This window comes from Hyalella azteca, unplaced genomic scaffold (assembly GCF_000764305.2).
Source record: "Hyalella azteca isolate HAZT.00-mixed unplaced genomic scaffold, Hazt_2.0.2 contig16054, whole genome shotgun sequence".
Taxonomy (NCBI): Eukaryota; Metazoa; Arthropoda; class Malacostraca; order Amphipoda; family Hyalellidae; genus Hyalella; species Hyalella azteca.
In genome coordinates, this window is record NW_025945881.1 from 54,760 (window position 1) to 75,760 (window position 21,001).

Here is a 21,001-nt window from a genome sequence, read left to right on the forward strand (position 1 = left end):
ACTGCATGCTTCATCTACCATCTACCTGGAGCCGTCCTTGCGGTAGATTATGCTCTAAACAAGATCCTCCTATCACATCTGGTTATCGCTCTGTGGTTGCATGGCTAGAGTTGTAGAATTGTTATTACGTATTTTTTTAAACGTTGGCTGGTATAAATTGTACGGCTGAAACACGTGTCAGTTCTACGACTACGTGTACGTGAGTTTGGATTTATAGGATTGTTAGGATTTATAGGATTTATGAGATGAGAATTATTTATGAATTAGAATTATGGAATCAGTGTAGATGAGACTCAAGCGATGGTGGAGTTACAAAAAAAATGTGCTTATTTTTCTCCGGTTATTTGTTTATGCTATGGTATTTTTTCCCTCTCCATATCAGCCATTCATCATCGACTGTCCGGCGTCCGCGTGCCGATGTGTTTTTTGTCACACATATTTCTGCGTTTCACTTAATTGATGAGAGAGACGAGACACTTCGATTTTATGTCAAGTATCGCTTCTGTATTTATGCCATAATATTTTTGTGAAGTGTGCATGAGCCGGAACGAAACGAGACGGGCACTGTAGATATATCCCTGATACAATGTACCTACCTCCTGATATTACAACTTATCTTGAATGTTTTTCTTGTTCGGAAACGGAATTGTCATGATGATTGATTTGTTATTGTGTTGTTATTACTTTTCAAATTACAATTTTTCCTCTTGCTCATTTTTTCTCCGTCAAAACCGACCTTTGTGTATTTTATTTTTCGAAAAAACATCTTAATTATAGTCGCCATCCAACATCATGTCTAACACGTAATTTAATGTCAATGAAAATTCACAATATTTTTCATTGAAAAATTCACATTCACAATCATTTAAACAACAATGATATTATTATACTCAATAAAAGTAAAAAATTTCTTTAGGTTTCAATTTTTAATGAACGCCTGTTCTGTGTTTTTAAATTCTTGATAAATTTGCAATTTAAGCAAACGAATGATGATACTGCCATAGTATTTCTAACCTTGCTAGAAGCCGACCCTAACTTCCTAGTTTGTGGTGGGAATCGTCGTCTTTATGCTCCGCCTCAGCTGCTGGCAATCGACAGACATTTTAGCGTCATACAATGTGTAGGAAATTCGCGACCTCGCTATTCTTTTCGCTCTGCTTGACCTTTTCAATTGAGCACAAACTTGACCGTGTTGCTGCGTTAACGTAAATGTGTCGTGAATGATTCAGCCTCTAAATGCAGGACCGTTAAAATTTGATGAAATTTAAACGAGGAAACCTTTTTCTTTACGTTAATGAATGCCAAATGATTTGTTGTTGATGGTAATAGTAACATTGCATGTGTGTAGCAATATTGCTGCAAGATACATTCGAAAGCCTTCTTGCCTGTTGCTATATCAAAGTCATGAATTTCATTAAATAATTTTCTTTTCTCATTTAAGTTGCGGCCTCAACGTTTCAACAAGGCTTCGTACAGATTTCATGTTCAGGCTTCAAAATTTCATTCATGTCCCAACATCAGAATGGAGAGTATCCGATTATGTAACGACGAATTCAGCTATAAATAACAGCTTAATTTTCCTATAGTAGCTTTAAACACAGATGTGCATTGTGCATTTGACTGTTCAAACAGAATTCAGGTGTTGAAACCGTTGCTCTGTTCTAAACACTTGCAGCGCTGGCACGTGTCTCTACTTAAAATTTCACTTCTTCTTTGCCGCCAGCAATTTTGAGAGTTGTGGTTGGCCTTCGAGAATGAAACTTCACATCAATTTGATTTTATCCTAAAGTTAGCTAATATTTTTGCTGTATTCATTCATATTTGTGAATATTCTCATTACATTTTTTTATTGGTAAAGCCGGAAAAAACAATGTGAAATTAGGTTTCATTGTCCGCCAAAATACAGCGCATTGCAACTCATTGAATCTATAAGTTTGGGCTGGAAGCACTATGCCTGGGAGTAATCAATCTAGTATGTGTTGCAAGGCAGTAATTTGAGTCGGTTGCACATGCTGCGTGTGGTTATACGATGTGCAATTTTCTTGAGTGAACTCTATTTACCCTGGCGTCGCTGGTTCCTGTAATGATAAAGTGTCTACCAAATAACTTCTTTGCTTTTGTATGTAACCAATAATTAAGTCTCCACGTGCATTATATTTCCTTCGCTCAGATTCCGGAAATTTTGTTCGTGTATTGACTTCTTTGATGTAGGATCAATGCAAATCGATACAAGTGGTCAATCATGTATTTTCAGGGTATTTTATTCTACGAAGAGCTCTAAAATCAAATTTGTTCTTTTATTGACTTCATCGCTGTCGAATCAATGCAAATGTATACTAGTTGTAAATCATGTATTCGTCAGGGTATTTTATCGTACAAAAAGTTGTGAAATGAAACTATATCAAGCCACCAGGCTTCTAATAACAGCGACGTTAGCTGCTCACGTCTCGGCGTCACCAGAAAAATGAGAACAAAGTAAAGAGCAATAGCTGCGCAGTTGCTTTAGTTCTTGTTCATGGAGGTTCATTTGCTCGTGCATTCAATAAGACTTCAAGAATTGCTTGGGTTTAGTTGGGTGCCATGAAGACGTCCAATAAGGCGGACGGTGACCTCCTTGCCTAGCTGCTGCTTTGCGATCTGCCTGCTCCAGAGGGTGGCTCGAATTCGAGACATGAATGACTCGAAAATGGCTTAAATAATATGCGTCATTTCAACCGGGGTATGGCATCGTTTATTAATGCAAGTTTGTCGCACTTTCCACTTAGTACCTCAATAACTTGAAAACTACGAGAAAGTTCTGGTGTGGAACTGTAGGCTGCACTTGCTAAATGGTAAATATACTGACAGTTTGTTGCATTTTTCCGAAAAAAACACGTGTAATGACTTTAACGTTGAGCTCGCTTTGAAAACAAGCATGTTTTTGAGATTGCACGGCACTTCTAACTGTAGAAGCGCGTATATCTGGGAAGGCATTTAATATATTCACAGCATGCCAAATAAGCATTGGAGCGATTGCTTACAAAATAATATGGTATTCATAATATAAATAAAGCTAATACGGTGTACATAATTTTAGTTATATATCTTAATATTAATAAATTTTTAACATTAGGGCCAAACTCTGCACTATCTTTTCCTAAGTCCTTGTGTAATACAACCGTTAGAGTTATTAATTTTGGCGTAAACATGCCGCTATTTGTTTAAAAAAAATCACTGCAATCACTCGCACGGATCTCTATTTTTTCGTGTAAAATACGAACCTGCTCATACAGCTATTCCGACCCCAGGAAACCCATAAATAGCGGTCTTGTATTATGCGTTTTTTTTATCCTCAGTCTCAATGGATCTATTCATAACCATCGTTTAGCCTAATGAATTTCCATACATATGTTACGTACTATTTTGTCAGCCGAAACAATATGTTATCCACGGAAATCTTTGCTTTAGTTTTGTGCTGCGAACAAGTTGGTAACTATTTCGTTTTCGGCCAATCTCGATAAATTGAATATATTTCCCCAGACTGAATAAATTAAATGCTTAGCTCAAGATATTGCTAGACGTACGGCCGATTGTAGCGTCTCATGTGCACTCTCACATTAACTGTGATGTTCAACTTATTTTCTTTACTTGAGAACCGAATAAAATCATTTTATCGAAGCTGCTCGACCTCCATGAACAAACTTAATGTTATCTGTGGGTAGTTTTGTTTAGTATTCAGGATTTATTATAATATAGTTCAAGCTTTCTCGGCTATCCTTTGACCAAGTGCGCTATTTATTGTGGCTATGAATTGCTTGCTGTAATAATTTCAGTCGGCAACCTAAAGAACTTTCAATCAAATAGATTTTTTCAGTTTTCTTTCTGCTTTGCAGAGCCAATATATGCATGGCCTGTGTCTTACGTGGGCTATTTGTGTCTGTGGAAAACTTCATTTGCGTGTCCGCATTTCTCTAGTCAAAGGATGGGAATATCCAGGAGCGGATCCTTCATCTTCTTAGGGTTTTTGTAACCTCATCCATGCAATGTGACGTATGTGATCGTTACCAAAATTAATTATGCGTAAAGATTTTAACTACGTATTCAAATCTTAGTTACAGATCTAATTAGATGGTAAACTTTTCTATGGAATTAATCTTTTTTGTAGTAAAAATCATCGTTCAAATAATATGATTAGAAAGGATTTCCTTAGTTTATCAAGGTAAAATATAAACAAATAATAAACATGGAAAGACTGCCAAAGTAATTAGGCATTAGCTCTTCAGATGACCTCATATTTAATTTCCTGAAAGTTATCATAAATTTGTATATATTTCGTTCACTTATCAGTGAGATTGTGTTCATTTTTTACAAAAAATAAGGGAACAAACATCAACTAGTTACGTTAATAACTGAAAATGTAAATAACAGAAATAACGTTTAAGTAAAGCTTGAGATTTACGAAGATTGTGTTAGCGCCGCGTAATAACATGGGCTGACTATTCCAACAAAAGCTTGAGCGCTGCGCAAAACATTCAATTGTTGGGTTTCACTGTCAGAATGACTGAATATTCTTAGATGTTATAGTTTCTTGAGATTTCGCAAAACGCTTTTATCCTGCACGTTTTGTACTGATTCTCATGCGTCAGCTCTACTTGCTTTTTTAACTGAATGTAGTTTTTTTACACGTAGTTAACAACGCTGGATGTTCTAGGAAATAGTTCTCAATTTTAACTCCTGTATTCAAATTTGTATTGATCAGATTTTATGCTCGATTGTTGAGCACGTGTTTCCGTGTCATCTGTGTCTTATCGTAGGAATAGATTGTTGTATTTAAAAAAATTATTATGATTGTAAGCCTTTTACATTCTTTACTATGTTAAGCATAATGTATCATTGCTGCTTTGTATCTGTGTTTGTCACTTCGTAGTATTCATCAAAGATTTATTTAACACGGTGCTTGCGATATGTTCCGCCTGCTATTCTAATTTCGCTCTATCTTGCAGCTGCCAATGTTTGTGAGGACGTCTGACAACGGCTGCAGTATGCGTGATACTCAATAGAGCATAAATAGCAATAGAACATAAATATGCCCTGAATTAAATATTGCACGTTATTCAGCTGCTGCTTGCGGGATGCAATAAGCGCAAAGAGTTCTCTGATGATTCTGCCTCACTGGAGGGGAACATTAATCGAACGAAATTCATAGCTATCATTAAAGATCAATTTATATTATTCGGATAAGAGAGGACTAGAGAACACCCAATGTCCCAAATTCAACAACACCTTTGGTCAAATTTTTTTCTGTGTCTCGAATTCATGCACTTTGAGCGCAAAGCTTACGTCGTGCTTAATTTCCACGTTGTGGTCTAAGCCCTTCAATAGTTTGCAGTCTGAATTTCGCCTTTGGATCTGTAGTTATTTCATCCCATGTTTACTCATGCTCCGTCTCCTCATGAGTGCGTCAGCTATAGTCACGTGTCACAACTTCCGATTAATGTTTGTTGTCTCTTTTGAATGCGCGAGAAAACTTTTATGTCTAATCAGTGACGATGAGCATTATTTAAAATAAGAACAGTGATTTTTAGTCTTTGGTGATTTTATATATTGTTGTAGATAATTGCAAATATTTATTGTCAGAGCGGTTGACATATTATTGCTATGCTTATTGTATTTTGCGTGTAAACGACAACTCAAATGTAAAGTGTCAAGACATCTTGAGACGTTACAAAGGCATCTTTGATCTAGTGTTAGCCTTGATCTATTTGCTTCACCTCGACAGGATCGAATATCATAGCAATTGACCGTCTTACATTCTGAGCGAGAGATAATTTTGGCATGTTGCCTATATAGGAATATCATTAATAACATCAGAACTTATTTTGGCATGTTATCCATATAGGAATATCATTAATAACATCAGAACTTATGATATTCCTTGTTTGTATCTCAGTTCAAAGTTTGGTCGTATATTGGCTTCGTGTTTCCCGTGAAAACATGTGCGATTGATTTCCCTTGAGGGGCGTTGAAGTGTCACCATGTTGATGCTGGTAATTTTATCTAAAATCAACAGGAAAATTGGTGTTGAAACTCGTGATGTTATCTGGCGACTGGTAGTAACAAGATAGCGTTATCGTGTCATGCTGCATGAGCGATGTGTCGCGTCATGTAGGCGTATTATCATTTCTCTTCTTCATTATGCTTTTTTTTCTTATTTTATTGCGATTTCGGTTTATAGTTTTGCTAGGTGCCGCCAGAATTGCCTCGCGAAATATAAAGAAAGTGAAAAAAATTTACCGGATTCGTTTTATTCAAGAGGAGGAAGACGTAACGTGTCCGAAACCATATTTGTAAATTAATGCGTATTTCCCACTGTATTAATTCTGTCTCTTATACACATCTAGATGTGTATAAGAGACAGTTAGGAGGGCAGGAGGGCANACGGCGACACGGTGTTTCTTTTCACGTGCCGACCGGCCACTGAAACGCCGGTTATACCGTTAACGGTAATTTTTATAACTGTATACGTGTGTTATTTTTACGTACACGTTACGTTAACGATCAAGTGGACTCATACATGATCAAGTGGACAGTGCAAGTATAGAAGTAAACCTCACTATAATTGCCAACATGACCTTATCGAATTACATGCAATGTGGTTCAGCAGCTTCAGGTTCATGTGTTTGAGTTTAGTGAGGCTCGGTGTATTGCGCATTGGTTGTTGCTAGCTCTTTGTGGTTGAAAAAAGTTGTGCGATATATCCATGCGTTATATCCATCCATTATATCCATGCGATATATCTGTTCTCATTTGTTCTGTGTATTAATCATCTATTGTTCATCCCTGTTGCTGATTTAAAAAAAAGTAATTACCCGACTAAATTTTTTAATTTCCTTCAGAGAATTGCTTTTACAGATCCGATTTTGTTTGATTATTACCATCAGCCTTAAGAATCTTGAAAAGTATTTTTTAATTTTTATCAATTTTAATAATAGTCGTGGATTTCTCCAAGTAATTATTGAAAATAACCTGAACTTTTTTCCTAGTGGATAGTGAATTCATTCGTCGATGTTACAACCTAAAATTTAAAAATCTGAATTAAAATCAGATTTGCGTACGCGGCTGTGGTACTTATGGCTGACACATCCACGGTCGAGTGCTCGACTTTAGTTTACTTAATTGCAGCTACAATTGCACACATTATATAATTCCTCCATCACTACCTCGCTACGAAGAGTATAAAATTGGTAGGGATTTTTCCTCGCCTTGTCTATATGCGGGATTTTACTTGAGGCAGCTCGTTTCATTGAGTGTAAATCGGAAATTTTCTGTCTTGAAATTACTAATTATAGCTGCTTTGCTAATTTCAGCGCGTGCTACATATTTTTTTCCAACTGACATTACAATTTTCTTATAGACAAAATGTGTCTATTAGAAATCATTATCATTATAAATCGTTGCTCCATGATGTACAGTTTTATTGAAGCGTGTTTCTTTGGTCCTCCACTTCTTTGATTTCTCAAACAGAGAGCATTTTGTTAGACTCATACGATGAGCGAGAAATTTGCTGTCGTCATAGCAACGCTCAGCCTCTCTATACTTGCTTAGTTACCGCTTCAATGCAAAGGATCTTAATTGTCATGTGCATAACAGCTTCCAGTTAAGCGTCAATTAAACCGGACTGTAGGACGACTTTTGATATATTATTTAATAATTGACCGGCGATGATTATACACTTTGATCAATTCACGCGACTGCTTGCCTTTCGTCACTTTGTCCGGTCTGTTTAGATCTCAGAATTTAGAATAATTATGAGAATTGAGAATAATTCTGAAAGACTTTATATAGAAGCTGCTACTAGGACAAAAACTTGTTTTTCGTTGATTTTTTTAATTTTGTACACTGCATTCAAGTCGTAATCAATTTTTCAAATATTATTGGTTAGATTTTGACTAATATGAAAACTTTAAACTCAATTCCGACACTATTGCTAACCAGTCCCCGCCTCACAACTGGCCGACCGCTGGACAATCATTTTATGATGGTAAAGGTGAATGTATCACAAGCTTCTTATGCATCTCTTAATCTTTCTCTTATCAACACATTTATTCGTGAATATTCCAAAGTGTTTGCCATGATGATATGAGCAGAAATATCATTAAAATTGTCAGCAAATAGACCTCAACTGCAGTATTACATGGTTCGGGTATTTTCATGTTTTTACACTTACTCAAATTATCCTGCTTGCCAATTATTAGATCATTACACGTTCTGCTTATGCACTCTTCTACGATCTTGAGGTAAACCGTTTCAAGTCTTTTTATTGAGATCATATATGATGACGTGTGTCTACTTGATCTGCAAACTTGCGTGGGTTCGTAACAATAGAGAGAATGTTATATATTTTCAATGGTTAGCAAGATCGAAGACAGGCTGCCTCTCATATGCTAATATTTTCCCCATAGCATTGGTCTTTGTTGCCGTGATAGCGTCATTGATGTATTGTTCTTGCTTGCTATCACACTTTGTATATACGCGTCATTGTTAGAGTTGTGTATTGACTAAGCTTATCTCAATGCACTTTTTCATGGTATGAGATTACGATTAAGCTGATGACTTAATGTCTGAACTTTGCACTGTGCACATTTTTTTAATCGAACGAAGACAAATTAAAATTTTTTGGCTTGGGATAATTTTTCCCGAGCTGTATACAGTGGGGGAAAATAAATATTCGTACACTTGAAAAATCGTATTTTAATGTATGCAAGTACACAAACTGAACAGGAGAAGTGATTTATATTATGTATAGAGGCGCATTGTATTCAAAAATAGCATCAATAGAAATTAAATCTCAATGCAACAAAAATTAATGCAACATGTTAACTTCTTCGGGTCAAAAAAGTATTCGTACAAAACAACTTTTGACTAATATTTCACACCAGAACATTCCAGAATGTACTAGAAACATGTAGCACGTTCTAGTAATGTAATCAGTAACCATAGTTAACGTATTTTGCAACTACCAGATCATTCTGCAACTGCCCGTAGTACAGGTCTCAAAAATGCCCGAAGAAGGTCTCAAAAATGGCTAAAGGTATAGAACTAACAAGTTCCCAAAAACAACTAATTCTATCGCGTTGGATGGAAGTAGAAAGTTATAGAAAGATTGCTAGCCACTTGAATGTTCCTTTTAGTACAGTTGCTTCGTTCATTGGACGCTTCAAGACCCGTGACAGCGTTGAAAACCAAAGACGATCAGGTGCTCCTAGGAAGATTTCTGCACGATCTGCTAGATTATTGGGACGAAAAATCCAAGTATCGAAGACAGGCTGTCTCTCATATGCTAATATTTTCCCCATAGCATTGGTCTTTGTTGCCGTGATAGCGTCATTGATGTATTGTTCTTGCTTGCCATCACACTCTATATATACGCGCCATTGTTAGAGTTGTGTATTACAAAGCTTATCTCAATGCACTTTTTCATGGTATGAGATTACGATCAAGCTGATGACTTAATATCTGAACTTTGTACTGTGCACATTTTTTCTAATCAAACGAAGACAAATTTAAATTTTGTGGATAATTTTTCCCGAGCTGTATATAATGGTATATATGTGCGTCTGTTATATGCAACTATCAAAGTTCAAATCAATACAGTGTGTTTTGGTTACTTTTTGCTGCTATGTATTTTTGGAAGAAGTTAGACTTCTCGTACATTATAAAATTGCCGACTTCGGACTTGCTGATTATTTTTAACTGTAATAAAATTTTAAGTCTAATGGCGTAATTTATTTCCCTAACTATCGTTTCTTCGGTATCAGCATTTCTGGAAGTTCTCTAAGTTACATTTGAAATTGCAGGATTTGCATTATTATACAGTCTTACCCGTTGTATCGTTTACACTTTACATGAAGGACCTATGTATGGTATTGAAGGATTATTTACTCACTTGAAGTGCTATGGAACTAGGATCATGTCGTACATTTTATAACTTCTATACTTAATACAATGTCTTACATCATCGGTCTATCCTTGTGAACAACGCAATCAAGTTGTCTAGGGTGATTATTTTGAATATTTAGTTCCGCTTTTAATACGTGTTTCCGCTTTTTAGGCAGATTCTCCTACATGTGAGCTGCAGTGAAGCTGTTTGCGAAGGCCTGAATTGCAGTAGCTTCAGGCCAAGGCTAAAGTCGTCTAAGAAATAATGGCTGATGATCATGCAGAAACTGTGATATTCAACACTCATTCCCGCCGTCTCACGCTAGGATACAATCAGATTTTTTCATGTGCGTGCTCTGATTTAGCTTATTTGAAGCACTAATCACTTCGATTACTGGTTCTTGGATATTGAATCGCATTATTCTACGGTTATCATTTGCAATTCTGAACTATGAACATCGTAACGATTGTCGATTTTTAGATTTTGAAAATCAACTGCATTATTTTGCGGTTTTCATTTGCTATTCTGAACTATGAACATCGTTGCGATGGTCGATTCTCAGCCTTCGAGTTACTATATGATATGTTTGTTGATAATCTAATTTCTAAAGCGTAATACGAGATACATAAAAGCATGGGTGGTTTCACAACTTCCTGACTATGCGTGTTCTTTTCGCTGAGCGCCTCGCTGCTTTATCTCACCACACTTCCTTATATGCAGGCTCGTTGTCTCTCATTTCCATAGCTCTGCAACCTTGAGGCTGCTAGCTCACCCTCGATCCTTTGCCTATGGTTCCATTGCTCTGGCGGATGGTGCACTGTACAACTATAATGTCGGGTTTTTCTGTAATGACAACGCGAGTGGTAGTTTTGTTAGTACAACTGTCAGTGCTTTTTCTGTATGGATCACTGCTAGCGATTGCTTTGTGAAAAATGATCGCAAATGGCTGCTATGTTTGAATAACTGCGAGTGTTTATTCTATAGGAATAATTGCTAGCGATTGTTTTGTGAATATTAAACGTAAATGGCTGCTATGTTGGAATAACTGCCGGTGGTTATTCTGTAGGTATGCATGATTGCGTGTTATGGTTTTATTGATTGCTGCAATTCTCAGAAGCAAAATGTTAAGTGCTTGACTTCGCATGATGTTACTACGGTTATATGTAGACTAAAAGTTTTTATATGGCTGATAGTGCCTAATTTCATCGAAGAAAAAAAAAACAAACCCGCGTGCCCTTATATGGCTCAGTTGACTCGCTTAGCTCGATCAAAGTGGAGCTACTTTTTTCGTCTGCGCTATTAAATTATGTTAGCTATCGGACTGCTTCGTGTTAGAATAAGTGTTATCGCACTTGATCCGTTAATTTACTGAAAACCTGTTATTATACCAAAATGTTTTCAGATTTATTCAATTTTGCTGTAATTCATTGTATTATCTGTGATATTTGCCAAGATATATTGAGTAGTATCACAAATTGATCGGTAATAATTTTAGATGCTGAAATTTAGTTTAAATGTCTATTTTTTATTAGTCTTTTTTTTAGTTGGGCATTAAAATCCAGTTCAAGTTAATTTTTCTTGTTTTCTAAGACTTGATTATTGACCTTATGAGAATTTTGAAAAAATGTCGTCTGCCTCGGAACGCAATGAAAACAAGCGATAAATACAGTATATGGCTTTTATCCTGAAGGCCAAAATTTGATTGACTATTTTGATCGCATACCTTTTAAGGCATGCACGCGTCAAGGAAGTGTGAAAGTTGATTTATGTACGAGGCTAAAGTTTTCCAAGCTCCGCTGTATTTCATTAAAGCAAGTTAAAGGTCAAAATTACATTTGGTTATGGAATAATTGAATGTTGTGCAAACAAGATTTCCAATAGAAAATGAGAAATGGATTTTGATCAAGTTTGCCAACAATCGATCACATTTTATTTTTCTAAAGTCGTAAATAGATGCTGCGTTTCTTTTGGTAGGACACAACTAGTCGTAGGATACAACTACTCTTGTTATTTTGAAGAATACAAACATATCCTAACATCTGGTAGGTATCATTATTTCACCGCCTTTTTAGGTAGCGAAATCCTAAAATGTATGGCGACGTCTCATTCTGCGTAACACCGCATTAAGTTCAAATGCTTTATGCTGCTTTCATATTTATCTCCTCCAAACTCCGAAAATATTCAATTTACCTTGAACATTAACTTGTATAGTTGTCGATTTCCCGTAATGACATCAAGGACCGTTTTTATAGAGATAAATAATTGTCAGTGTAATTCGTTTCGATACCTCGCATTACTTTCGATGTTACAAGTTTTTTAAGCTGAAAGAATTCAATTGTTATTCATTTTAAGTTCAGTCACTTAACTTGAATGGAGTAATATGCTTACGGATGTGCATAGTTCATGCCTTTTCCGCGCAGTGAATATTTCATGCCGTTTCCATGCGCATGAGAGCCGCGATGCAGTTCAGTACTCGTGTACTGCATGGCACTTGTGAGCTCTATACTTGTACGTTGGTCGATGGTATGGTATGACAGCTGTGCATGTTTTTTTTTCACCTCCAGCACTATATGCTTGTCAAGCCAAGTAAATAGTTTATTTTTTTTAATTATATTTCTCCTACTCACGAGAGAAGTTAAAGCATATTGGAAAGAATTTAAAGCTTATTTTAGAGTTTAAAGACAAATGGATGTCATGCCTGTGTTTCCGGTTAGACTGTCTAAAGAACAATCTATGAGATCCGAAGTTTTTTTTATTAAAACAATGGTGCCGCCCTTGTGATTGTTCAATATGCGTTCATCCTGCCTATCCTGACGGTGATGGCGTGTAATGGGAAAAACATGTTCATTAGTTAAAAAATACTAATTCGTAATGAACAATCTCCATGGAATTCGTGAATGCATATCCACATGGCAATACTGTACTAAAAGAAATGCACTTTCACATAGTGTGGAATCGTTAATTTATGTTGTTTAATAATTCTGATAATGATGCATTACCTATGTTTACTAGCCGTTCACTGTCAACGAAGAAAGTCAATTCAGGCCACTGCAAGAAGCTGCTCTAAAGCCCCTAATGAAGAGCTGGGCCTCAGCTGGCGGTTTACTGCGCGTCTGCTCAGTTCTGAACTGGACTGACATGTTTACTCTCCTGGCACCTCGTTCTTGATAAACCAAAGCAGTTTATAACTCAAAATGGATGTAGTTCTGCATGAGGTTTTACAACGATTTGGGACAACTGTTAATCGGCCGAATTTATATTACAAAACATTAGCGGCATTCAGTGTGATCGTTTGTATGTAATTCATATGGCAATAAAGGTTTCAAACTAAGCGTCGGTATTTAGATGAATCATTGCGCGTGTACAATTTTTACTTGATCATCCGTCCAAATGATCTATCCGTGAAAAACCAGAGAAAGATTAGTTATAACGACGTACACCGCAAGTGTTCTCTGCAGTATTGTTTATCAGAAGCCACCGTGCCTAATAAATCGATACAGGTATTTATTGACAGTAGTTGTGGGAACGCTTCAGAGTGTCCGTCATTGGTCGAGACGAAGGCTATTCGTCGTCCGTACCAACTTCTCATTTGCTGTCAATGTTCGATGTTATCCTTATCATCGTCTTCAGTTGCTATCGGTGATATCTTATGCGTTTGCGTCGCTTTGAGCTCTATGTATAAAGATAACAAATACTTGTTTAACCTGAATCAGGGAATTGATGAACGTACTCTCTCTCGCAGCCTGCATTAATTTTGTTCCCTGCGTGATAATTTACCCTTTCAGTGTGCACACTAGCTTCATTACCGTTTTAAATTGTAATATTGCTTACTTTTTTTCTCATTTATGAAAAAATGCACTATTGTGCTTGCCATGTACCTCTGTCCGTCCGTCTGTCCGTCCGTGACTTCATGTTTTCGTCGACGAGAAAATGCACTCTCTGTCACTCACTGCAGTGAGTACTGAGTTTAATTTTTTATATTTATTGCAGATCTTCGCTTTGGACCAGCATCTGCCCTGTCTGCCAGACGGCCGATGATGTGTGCCCTGTATCGCTGTGGGGCGTAGGGGCGACGCAGCGGCTATAGACAAGAGCTCCACCGTCAGGTATGGTGGCGGTGATGATCGGCACCTGTGGTTCCGGCGCACGCAATAAATTTTGTGCGTCCTTTTTGGGGGAGGGGGCGGCGGTGTCCCGCCCTCCCCCAACCCCCGCATTCGTTTCATCCCTTCGTGGTTGTCATCAATCGTCAGCCACCAGCTTTGGTTCATCTTCGTCTGCATCACGAGACTGGACTGTGGTGAACGCTCGTAAGAATTTACCCACCGGTATGGAATCTGATCGCGTTGAATATTTGGGGCGAGAATCTGCCTCGCTCTCTCCGCAAGGCAGCAACTCTGCGCTCTCGCCTTCTTATTTTGATAACCCAACGTCGCCCATAAGGTGCGTCACGATCCAAAAATCCTGAACTTTTTCTGCTTTTTCCTACTGGAAACGAGAAAATAATATACAGCATTAGGTATATGTGAGAAATTTACATGAGCAATGCAATGAAGTGAACAAACTAATAATAAGTTATTATATGAAGGGATGAGATTGTTAGTTTTTCTGCGGTGTAGTTTTCCTAACTTTATGTCGATTTACAGTATTCGTAACATTTTTGGATTCTCATAGACCTTCAAATATATTTATGGCTTCTGTTTTTTCTCTTCTAATCCATCCACAGACTTATCTTATTTTTCCATAATCCACGTCACATAGAAAATTTAAGGGTAATAATTATTTGTATCGCGCAGCCCCGGCGAAGGCCGTCGAGGTGAGCTGAAGCAGTGCGGAGTCTGTGGTGACGTGGCCAAGAGTAACCACTTTGGTGGCCGCTCCTGTGACTCGTGCAAGGCCTTCTTCAGACGGTCCGTTCAGAACAACGCTTATCGCGGCTTCAATTGTCCTTACGAGAAGAAATGTGTCATCGCCAAAACTTCCAGGAAAGCTTGCCAGTATTGCAGGTGGGCTTCAGCTCGACTAGCATCGAATTACACTTAGTTTAGTATGGTCAAAAAATGACAATTTTCTTCATTCGTCTTAAATATGGAGGATGATTGTCCTGATTTTTGATGAACATAGTCAGTTAGACTTGTCATTGTCTATTAACACATACTTTAATGAGAAATTTTTGACTCCATGGAGCATTCATAACTTACTTCATACCATAGGTACTTCTAGTTTTAATCAAGTATAGAACTTCTAGTTTTAATCAAGTATAGAACTTCTGCTTATCATTCTTTACTCTCATCCATTTTCAAGGTTTCACAAATGTTTGGCCATCGGAATGGAGAAAAGTTGGGTTATGAGTGAGGCTGAACGCCGTAAGATGATGGAACAACGACAGGAACGACGAATTGCTGCCGCTCTTCAGCAACAACAGCAACAACCTCAACAACTGCAGTCAACAACACAACCTCTTATCGTGGTAGCTCCTGCTGTAGCATCTGCCTCGATCCAGGGCCCTGGTCCAACGATGAATTTGGTCGAAGAATTTGTTCTATCTGATGAAATGAAGTCTGAAATAGAACACATTGAAGAATTCTACAAGCAGTCTTACAAAGCCAATCCATACTCAACGGATATTATGACTGCTAAAGGTTCCAAGGGAGTACTTGAAACTTGGATGCAATTCTGCAAGAAAATTGGGCATTTCTTTTCACTCTTTGAAGACTTCTCGTCGCTGTGTCAAGAAGACCAGGCGGTCTTGTTACAGACTGCCATGACCTCAGCGGGCATCATAATGGGCTCAGTGACTTACGAGTCCTGGATTGGGAAACGAAAAGGTGGAGCGGCTGGTCCATCAATTCCTAAAGTTTCATTCGATAACATTGAGAAGCTGGTGCCTGGCGATCTTTTATACCGTGTCAAAACATTTTTCAAAAAATTTCAGACTATTTGTCCTGACCAAACCATGGCTAAAATATTGATGCTTGTGTCCTTGTATTCTCCCGAGATGGCAGGATTGAAGGACGAAACAAAAGTACAAACTCTGCAGGAACATTATATTAATATTTTGAGCGATTATCTGAAGTACAAATTCGGTGCTAAAGCCGGTCGGATGTTTGCAAACGCACTCGTATCGCTGGCAGACGTCAGGGAGTTGGCAGAACGGTCTCTGGCGTTAGAAATAAAACATTCAACTACAGCTCACATTGAGTTAGCGAGCTCGGACTCGAGCAGTGGTGGCAACAGCAGCGCTCGTCGAGGTAGCGGTGGTGGAGGCCTTGAGAGACCAGGGATGGGCGAAGGCAGCGGCGCGAGCGGAAGCACAGGAGACTTCAACCACCCATCAGGAGGAGCTGGTGGCTCGGAAGGAGCGGGCAACAGAGAGTTTGATGGTGTGGGAGGCCGAGGTGCTAGTTGCAATCTTAGTGTTATGAATGATCCGCCTGCATACTCGAGTTTTAATGATAATTTGTTCTTGGCTCCTTCACCTGCTTACGATTCTGTCTTGAGTGACAGTCCTATGGACTGCGATAATGGAAGCGAACTTCAGCCGACTACAGTTAAGAACAGAAGTTCTCCCAGCAGCCAAGATCGCCTCGCTCAGCGACAGCAAAGAATACAGGAGCTAATCTCGAGCATTCCTCCACCGGCTATTATGAAGATTATCTACCATATGTCTGAAGATCTTGACATTGAAGCGAAGAAAACTAATTGTGGCATTGAATTCCTTAGAAAAAATCGTTCGAATGGCTTTCCCTTTGTGCACAGTAAAACTTCGAACTCTTCTAAGAAGTCAAACACCCAAGTTGAAATCAAAACGGAAAACCCTTTCAATTCTAGTTTCGATAGTTTCAACCAGAAATCAATATCGGAAGTATATATCAAAGAAGAGAAAATGGAATTAGAAACTGAAGACACTGTAGACTTCGATGCTCTTAAGTTACTTACCAAGGGTTTGGATGTTATTAATCCTGAGATAGACTATATGAACGATGGTAATTTCTTAACTTCTCAACGGCACATCGCGTTCGAAGGAAATTCTAATATGAGCGAGAACTCTCAGAATTCTCATGACAGTATGTACGATTCCTCTTATTCTAGGAATCGAAACAGCTCCGTGGTTCATCCGCAAGAGCAGCACCAAAAACTGCAAGTACAATCCCGCACGTCAGACAAGGGCTTCTCTGCCATGTTAGCAAATCCATCCCTGCACGGTTCAGATCTCGGTACTGACCGTTGTCCACGGACCAGACGATCCATGTCTCCTTTAAATTATCCGCTCGCGACGACGAGTGCGGATGTTACAGTAAACGGTCCTCCTCAAGGCCCTAGTGTTTACGATTCTAGTCTTGCTCTAGTTCCTTCATCTCGATCTGACGACGACAACCGATGTCGAAACGTTGACGGTTGCCCTAGTCCTCAGCTACCTTTCAGTAATCATTTCGCCTCCACCCAGGGGCGAGTTACAAACGACAAGTCAGCAAATTTTCCCAGTGGGTCTTTTACAAACTGCCACCCGCCAAATAACCAAGTACATCCCACTGATGCCACAAGACGATTTCCAGTTAATATCCACCATCCAGTAAACTCGGTCTGCGATGTAAGGACCGCACCCGTTTCTGCATCTCTGCCTGTTGCTTCGTCCAATGTCGGTTCATTCTCTAATTATGATGAAAGTTATTCACAATGCTCCACCCAAACGCACTCCCCGAATTCCTTTTCTTACTCAGATGGGAAAGATTACTTACCTCAACAAGGCCATTGTTACTCATCTGTGCAGAAACAAATTATGAGTATGAGCCTGAACTCACCCAGTTCTTCCTCAGAGAATGGCAGCGGACCAGGAAACCCTGCTAATCACATGACACATGTGCGAGGCTACGTAACTCGTTTCCCCGTTGGCGTCCAGCCAGGGTCGTCTTTGATACACGTGGGCCACTCTACTTCACACCCCAGTGACCCTCATGAACGTTTACCTGATTTCTCTCCCAACAAAAGTCAACAAACGAGGATTGACGCATCGTATGTATCATCTGATGCGCCGTGTCCAACACCCTATTTACCGTGCTCTCCAGCAACGCCTTCGCCCTGCCCTTCGGTGTCGTCCGTGCGGTCGTCATCATCGAACAGCTCATCTGAAAACTCCTCAGACTTTTTCGAAAAGAGCCTTTACAATTTGCCTCTTAACCTCTCCAGTCTCTCTGATGTCGAAACTTCCGTTCTCCAGAAATTTTTCGAACGTATTAGTGCCATCATGGGAACACCTCGAAATGCTGGTAAAAAATGGAATAGTGAAGATATTTTGCCTAAATCTTTTTTGGAAATGCTACAGGCCGAGCTTGAATCTGAACGGAAGTGAAGTGCGTTCGTAATTTCATCAGTAAGAATGTAAAATACATGATTTTAATTTCGTAAATCAATGGTCAGGAAACACTGTAAGCGAATGGTTGAAAGGACGAACGGATAATCAATTTTATACCTTGAATTGTTATTTTTTTAAAGTACGGCAATTTAAACATTTTGTGAAATTTGTAACAATGAATCATAAGGTTCATCCGGTAGTAGTTATTCACGGAGTAGCGTCCGAACTGAAAGCGAATGTCAAACGTAATTAAATTAAGGTTATTTAGTAGAATTATTTTCAGGTAAAGTGGGGCTGAATCGATGTTTCGTTGTTTCTTAAGACTAATTTAGTGTAAGGTTGAAAGACCAGAAACGTTATTTTGGCATGCAGCGATACTATTTAGAAATTGCGCATCGTAAAATTTATCAAAGTACCTGTTAAGAATTAGATATTTCTGTTTTGAGAAATATCTTGGGAGTAAACGTTTATTTTTATGTGTAAAGTGGAACTGTAATTAGTAATTGTGATACCTCAAGGCTCTCGCCTCTTGTAAGCTTACTTTTATTTGTTTAATTTTAGAATCGATTTATGCATGGCTGCTAAATTTTGCTTTAGTTTCTTACTGTTGTTGTCACTCCTTATTTGTGTGTACAGGTTCATCACGTAATACGGTTTTGGAATAATAATAGACCTGTGTTATTTTTCTATCATAGTAATAATACATGTAAATCCCAGTCAATTATCATAATGATATCATTCACCTGGTTGATGATACATCTTTGATTCTTTCAATCAAAGTTGACATTTGAAAAGAGCTGCCTCGCGACCATTTACTTTGAAACTCATCGACCTTGCTTATCTACGTTACTCGATGTTATGCTACCAATTGCTCAACGTGTTATTTTTCTGGGTGAAGTTCATGAGGCGCGAGGTAATGTTTGTGTCGAGCGGTAGAAATAAATCTGAGGAACCGATGTTCTTCGTTGTTTAATTAGGGAACTGCTTCTACATTGTCTGTTAAGAGTATTGTATAATAACTATCATTAATTTCTTGTTGATTAGGCTCTATTCCCTATTAAAAATAGGCGAGAATTTTTACATTTGAGTTTGTTTATTTCTGTTGTGTTGTTATTGTGTATTCTATCAGATAATCATTTAGATATCTCGGCATTGGTAATAAGGGTTCGATCTTGAAGGTTAATTTCACATTAAATTGATTTGAATTTATACGAGAGAGGTTCTCGTGAATTTTGATTCGTTGTACATTTGAAATTGAAAATCACTTTCAATATTGACGTTTTTAAGAGTGCAATGTTCAACAATCTCGTATGCCCTTCAATCGAGAAACAACCGGTAGCCGTGTGAGGGAAAGCCTAGTGCCATCTTTCGAAGTGGCTATGCAACCAAAGAATATGTATTCACTTCTCCCATGAAGACTTGGTGAGAATATCTGCTTGCAGAAAAAGACGAGCTGCAGCTTTTTGTGATGAGGTTTTTGATGATAGTTTCTTATTGGTGCATTAGTAACGGGTGTCTTCAAATGCGACGTCACTGAAATTACACGGAACTTTAACTTTTCTTGAAGCTTTTTCGGCAAGATAGGAATTTCATTGCAAACTCGAGATATTCTTTCATTCTTGTCACAGTCGCTATACAACTGAACTCGACATTTCCATTCACGATACAATATTTCTGTAATAATGGTCGATATATTAAATCACTTTTTTTATTTTACTTATATATAATGAATGCCAAAATTGTCTGCTCATTTCAACAAAAAGCCTAGGCTCATTTTTTTTTTTTTGAATTTGTGATCCTTGATAATTGAAAATATTTGCATCATCTTGGAGCGTTGCGTGGGGTGTAAATGCACGTTCTTGCACCTGGGGCCATACTTTCAAAAAAAGTTTAGAGATCGTAAGTTCATCAGCCAATCATTGACGGCCATTCAAGCAAAATCCACCAATCATAGACAAGAAAATAGAGCGGAAAGTACTTACGTTCACTTAGCTAGTTTCGAAAGTATGGCCCCAGGTCTCCATTACCTTTATATTTGCCTCACGAATTATGAGCTCTATTGTATTGCGAAGCTTCATTGTATTGCTTTTAAAAGCGTGATGTTTATCGTTACGTGTGGTGTCTTCAGCTAACAGATTTGTTATTTACGTAGGCATGGCTCCCCCTTATCGTCGTATGTTAATTGTTTCGAGAGCAACGAATTTCATCTGACGATTACCAACTCATCGACTTCATCATGCACTCGCCACTTGCTGCTTGCACTACCTGAAGTTAAGAATTAAATTTAAAATCGTAAAAAATTAGATGTGTGTATATTTTAATACCGGAAAAATTAAAACGCTCATTTTCATGAGCTATGGAAATGTAGAATCAGTTTGAGTGTTGGTAGTGCTTGTTATATATGCTCAACTTGATGTAAGGTTCCTCAGCCATAAAACATGCACGAAGAGTAGGACGCTGGGCTCTTTCCTCTTCAATATGCCAAACTCTTCATTTCTTCTCTAATTGTTCCACGATAGTATTCATAATTGCAGACCTTTCTAGATGACACGAATGTGTGACCTGTGCATGCCTATATGGGATTCGGTAATCCTTGCTAGATCCTAAGAATTATCTAATTACTACGAACATAATGATTAGCGAAGCCGACGTTGATAATTTCATCGTATTATCAAGTCGAGTTGTTGAATATTTTGATTTTACAATCTAGTTCCATCATTTCGAAACCC

At 38.1% G+C, this 21,001-nt stretch overlaps 1 protein-coding gene across 1 annotated transcript in view; it reads left to right on the top strand.

Moving 5' to 3' along the window:
- The window catches only part of LOC108668052, a 32,155-nt gene extending 11,970 nt beyond the window's left edge, over positions 1-20,185 (top strand). The window contains exons 2-4 of the mRNA XM_018155180.2: positions 13,910-14,362; positions 14,716-14,925; positions 15,224-20,185. Coding sequence (XP_018010669.1) covers positions 14,028-14,362; positions 14,716-14,925; positions 15,224-18,269 — 3,591 coding nt within the window. The 5' untranslated portion in view covers positions 13,910-14,027 and the 3' untranslated portion in view covers positions 18,270-20,185. The remainder of the gene's footprint in view (positions 1-13,909; positions 14,363-14,715; positions 14,926-15,223) is intronic.
- The last annotated feature ends 816 nt before the right edge of the window (positions 20,186-21,001 follow it).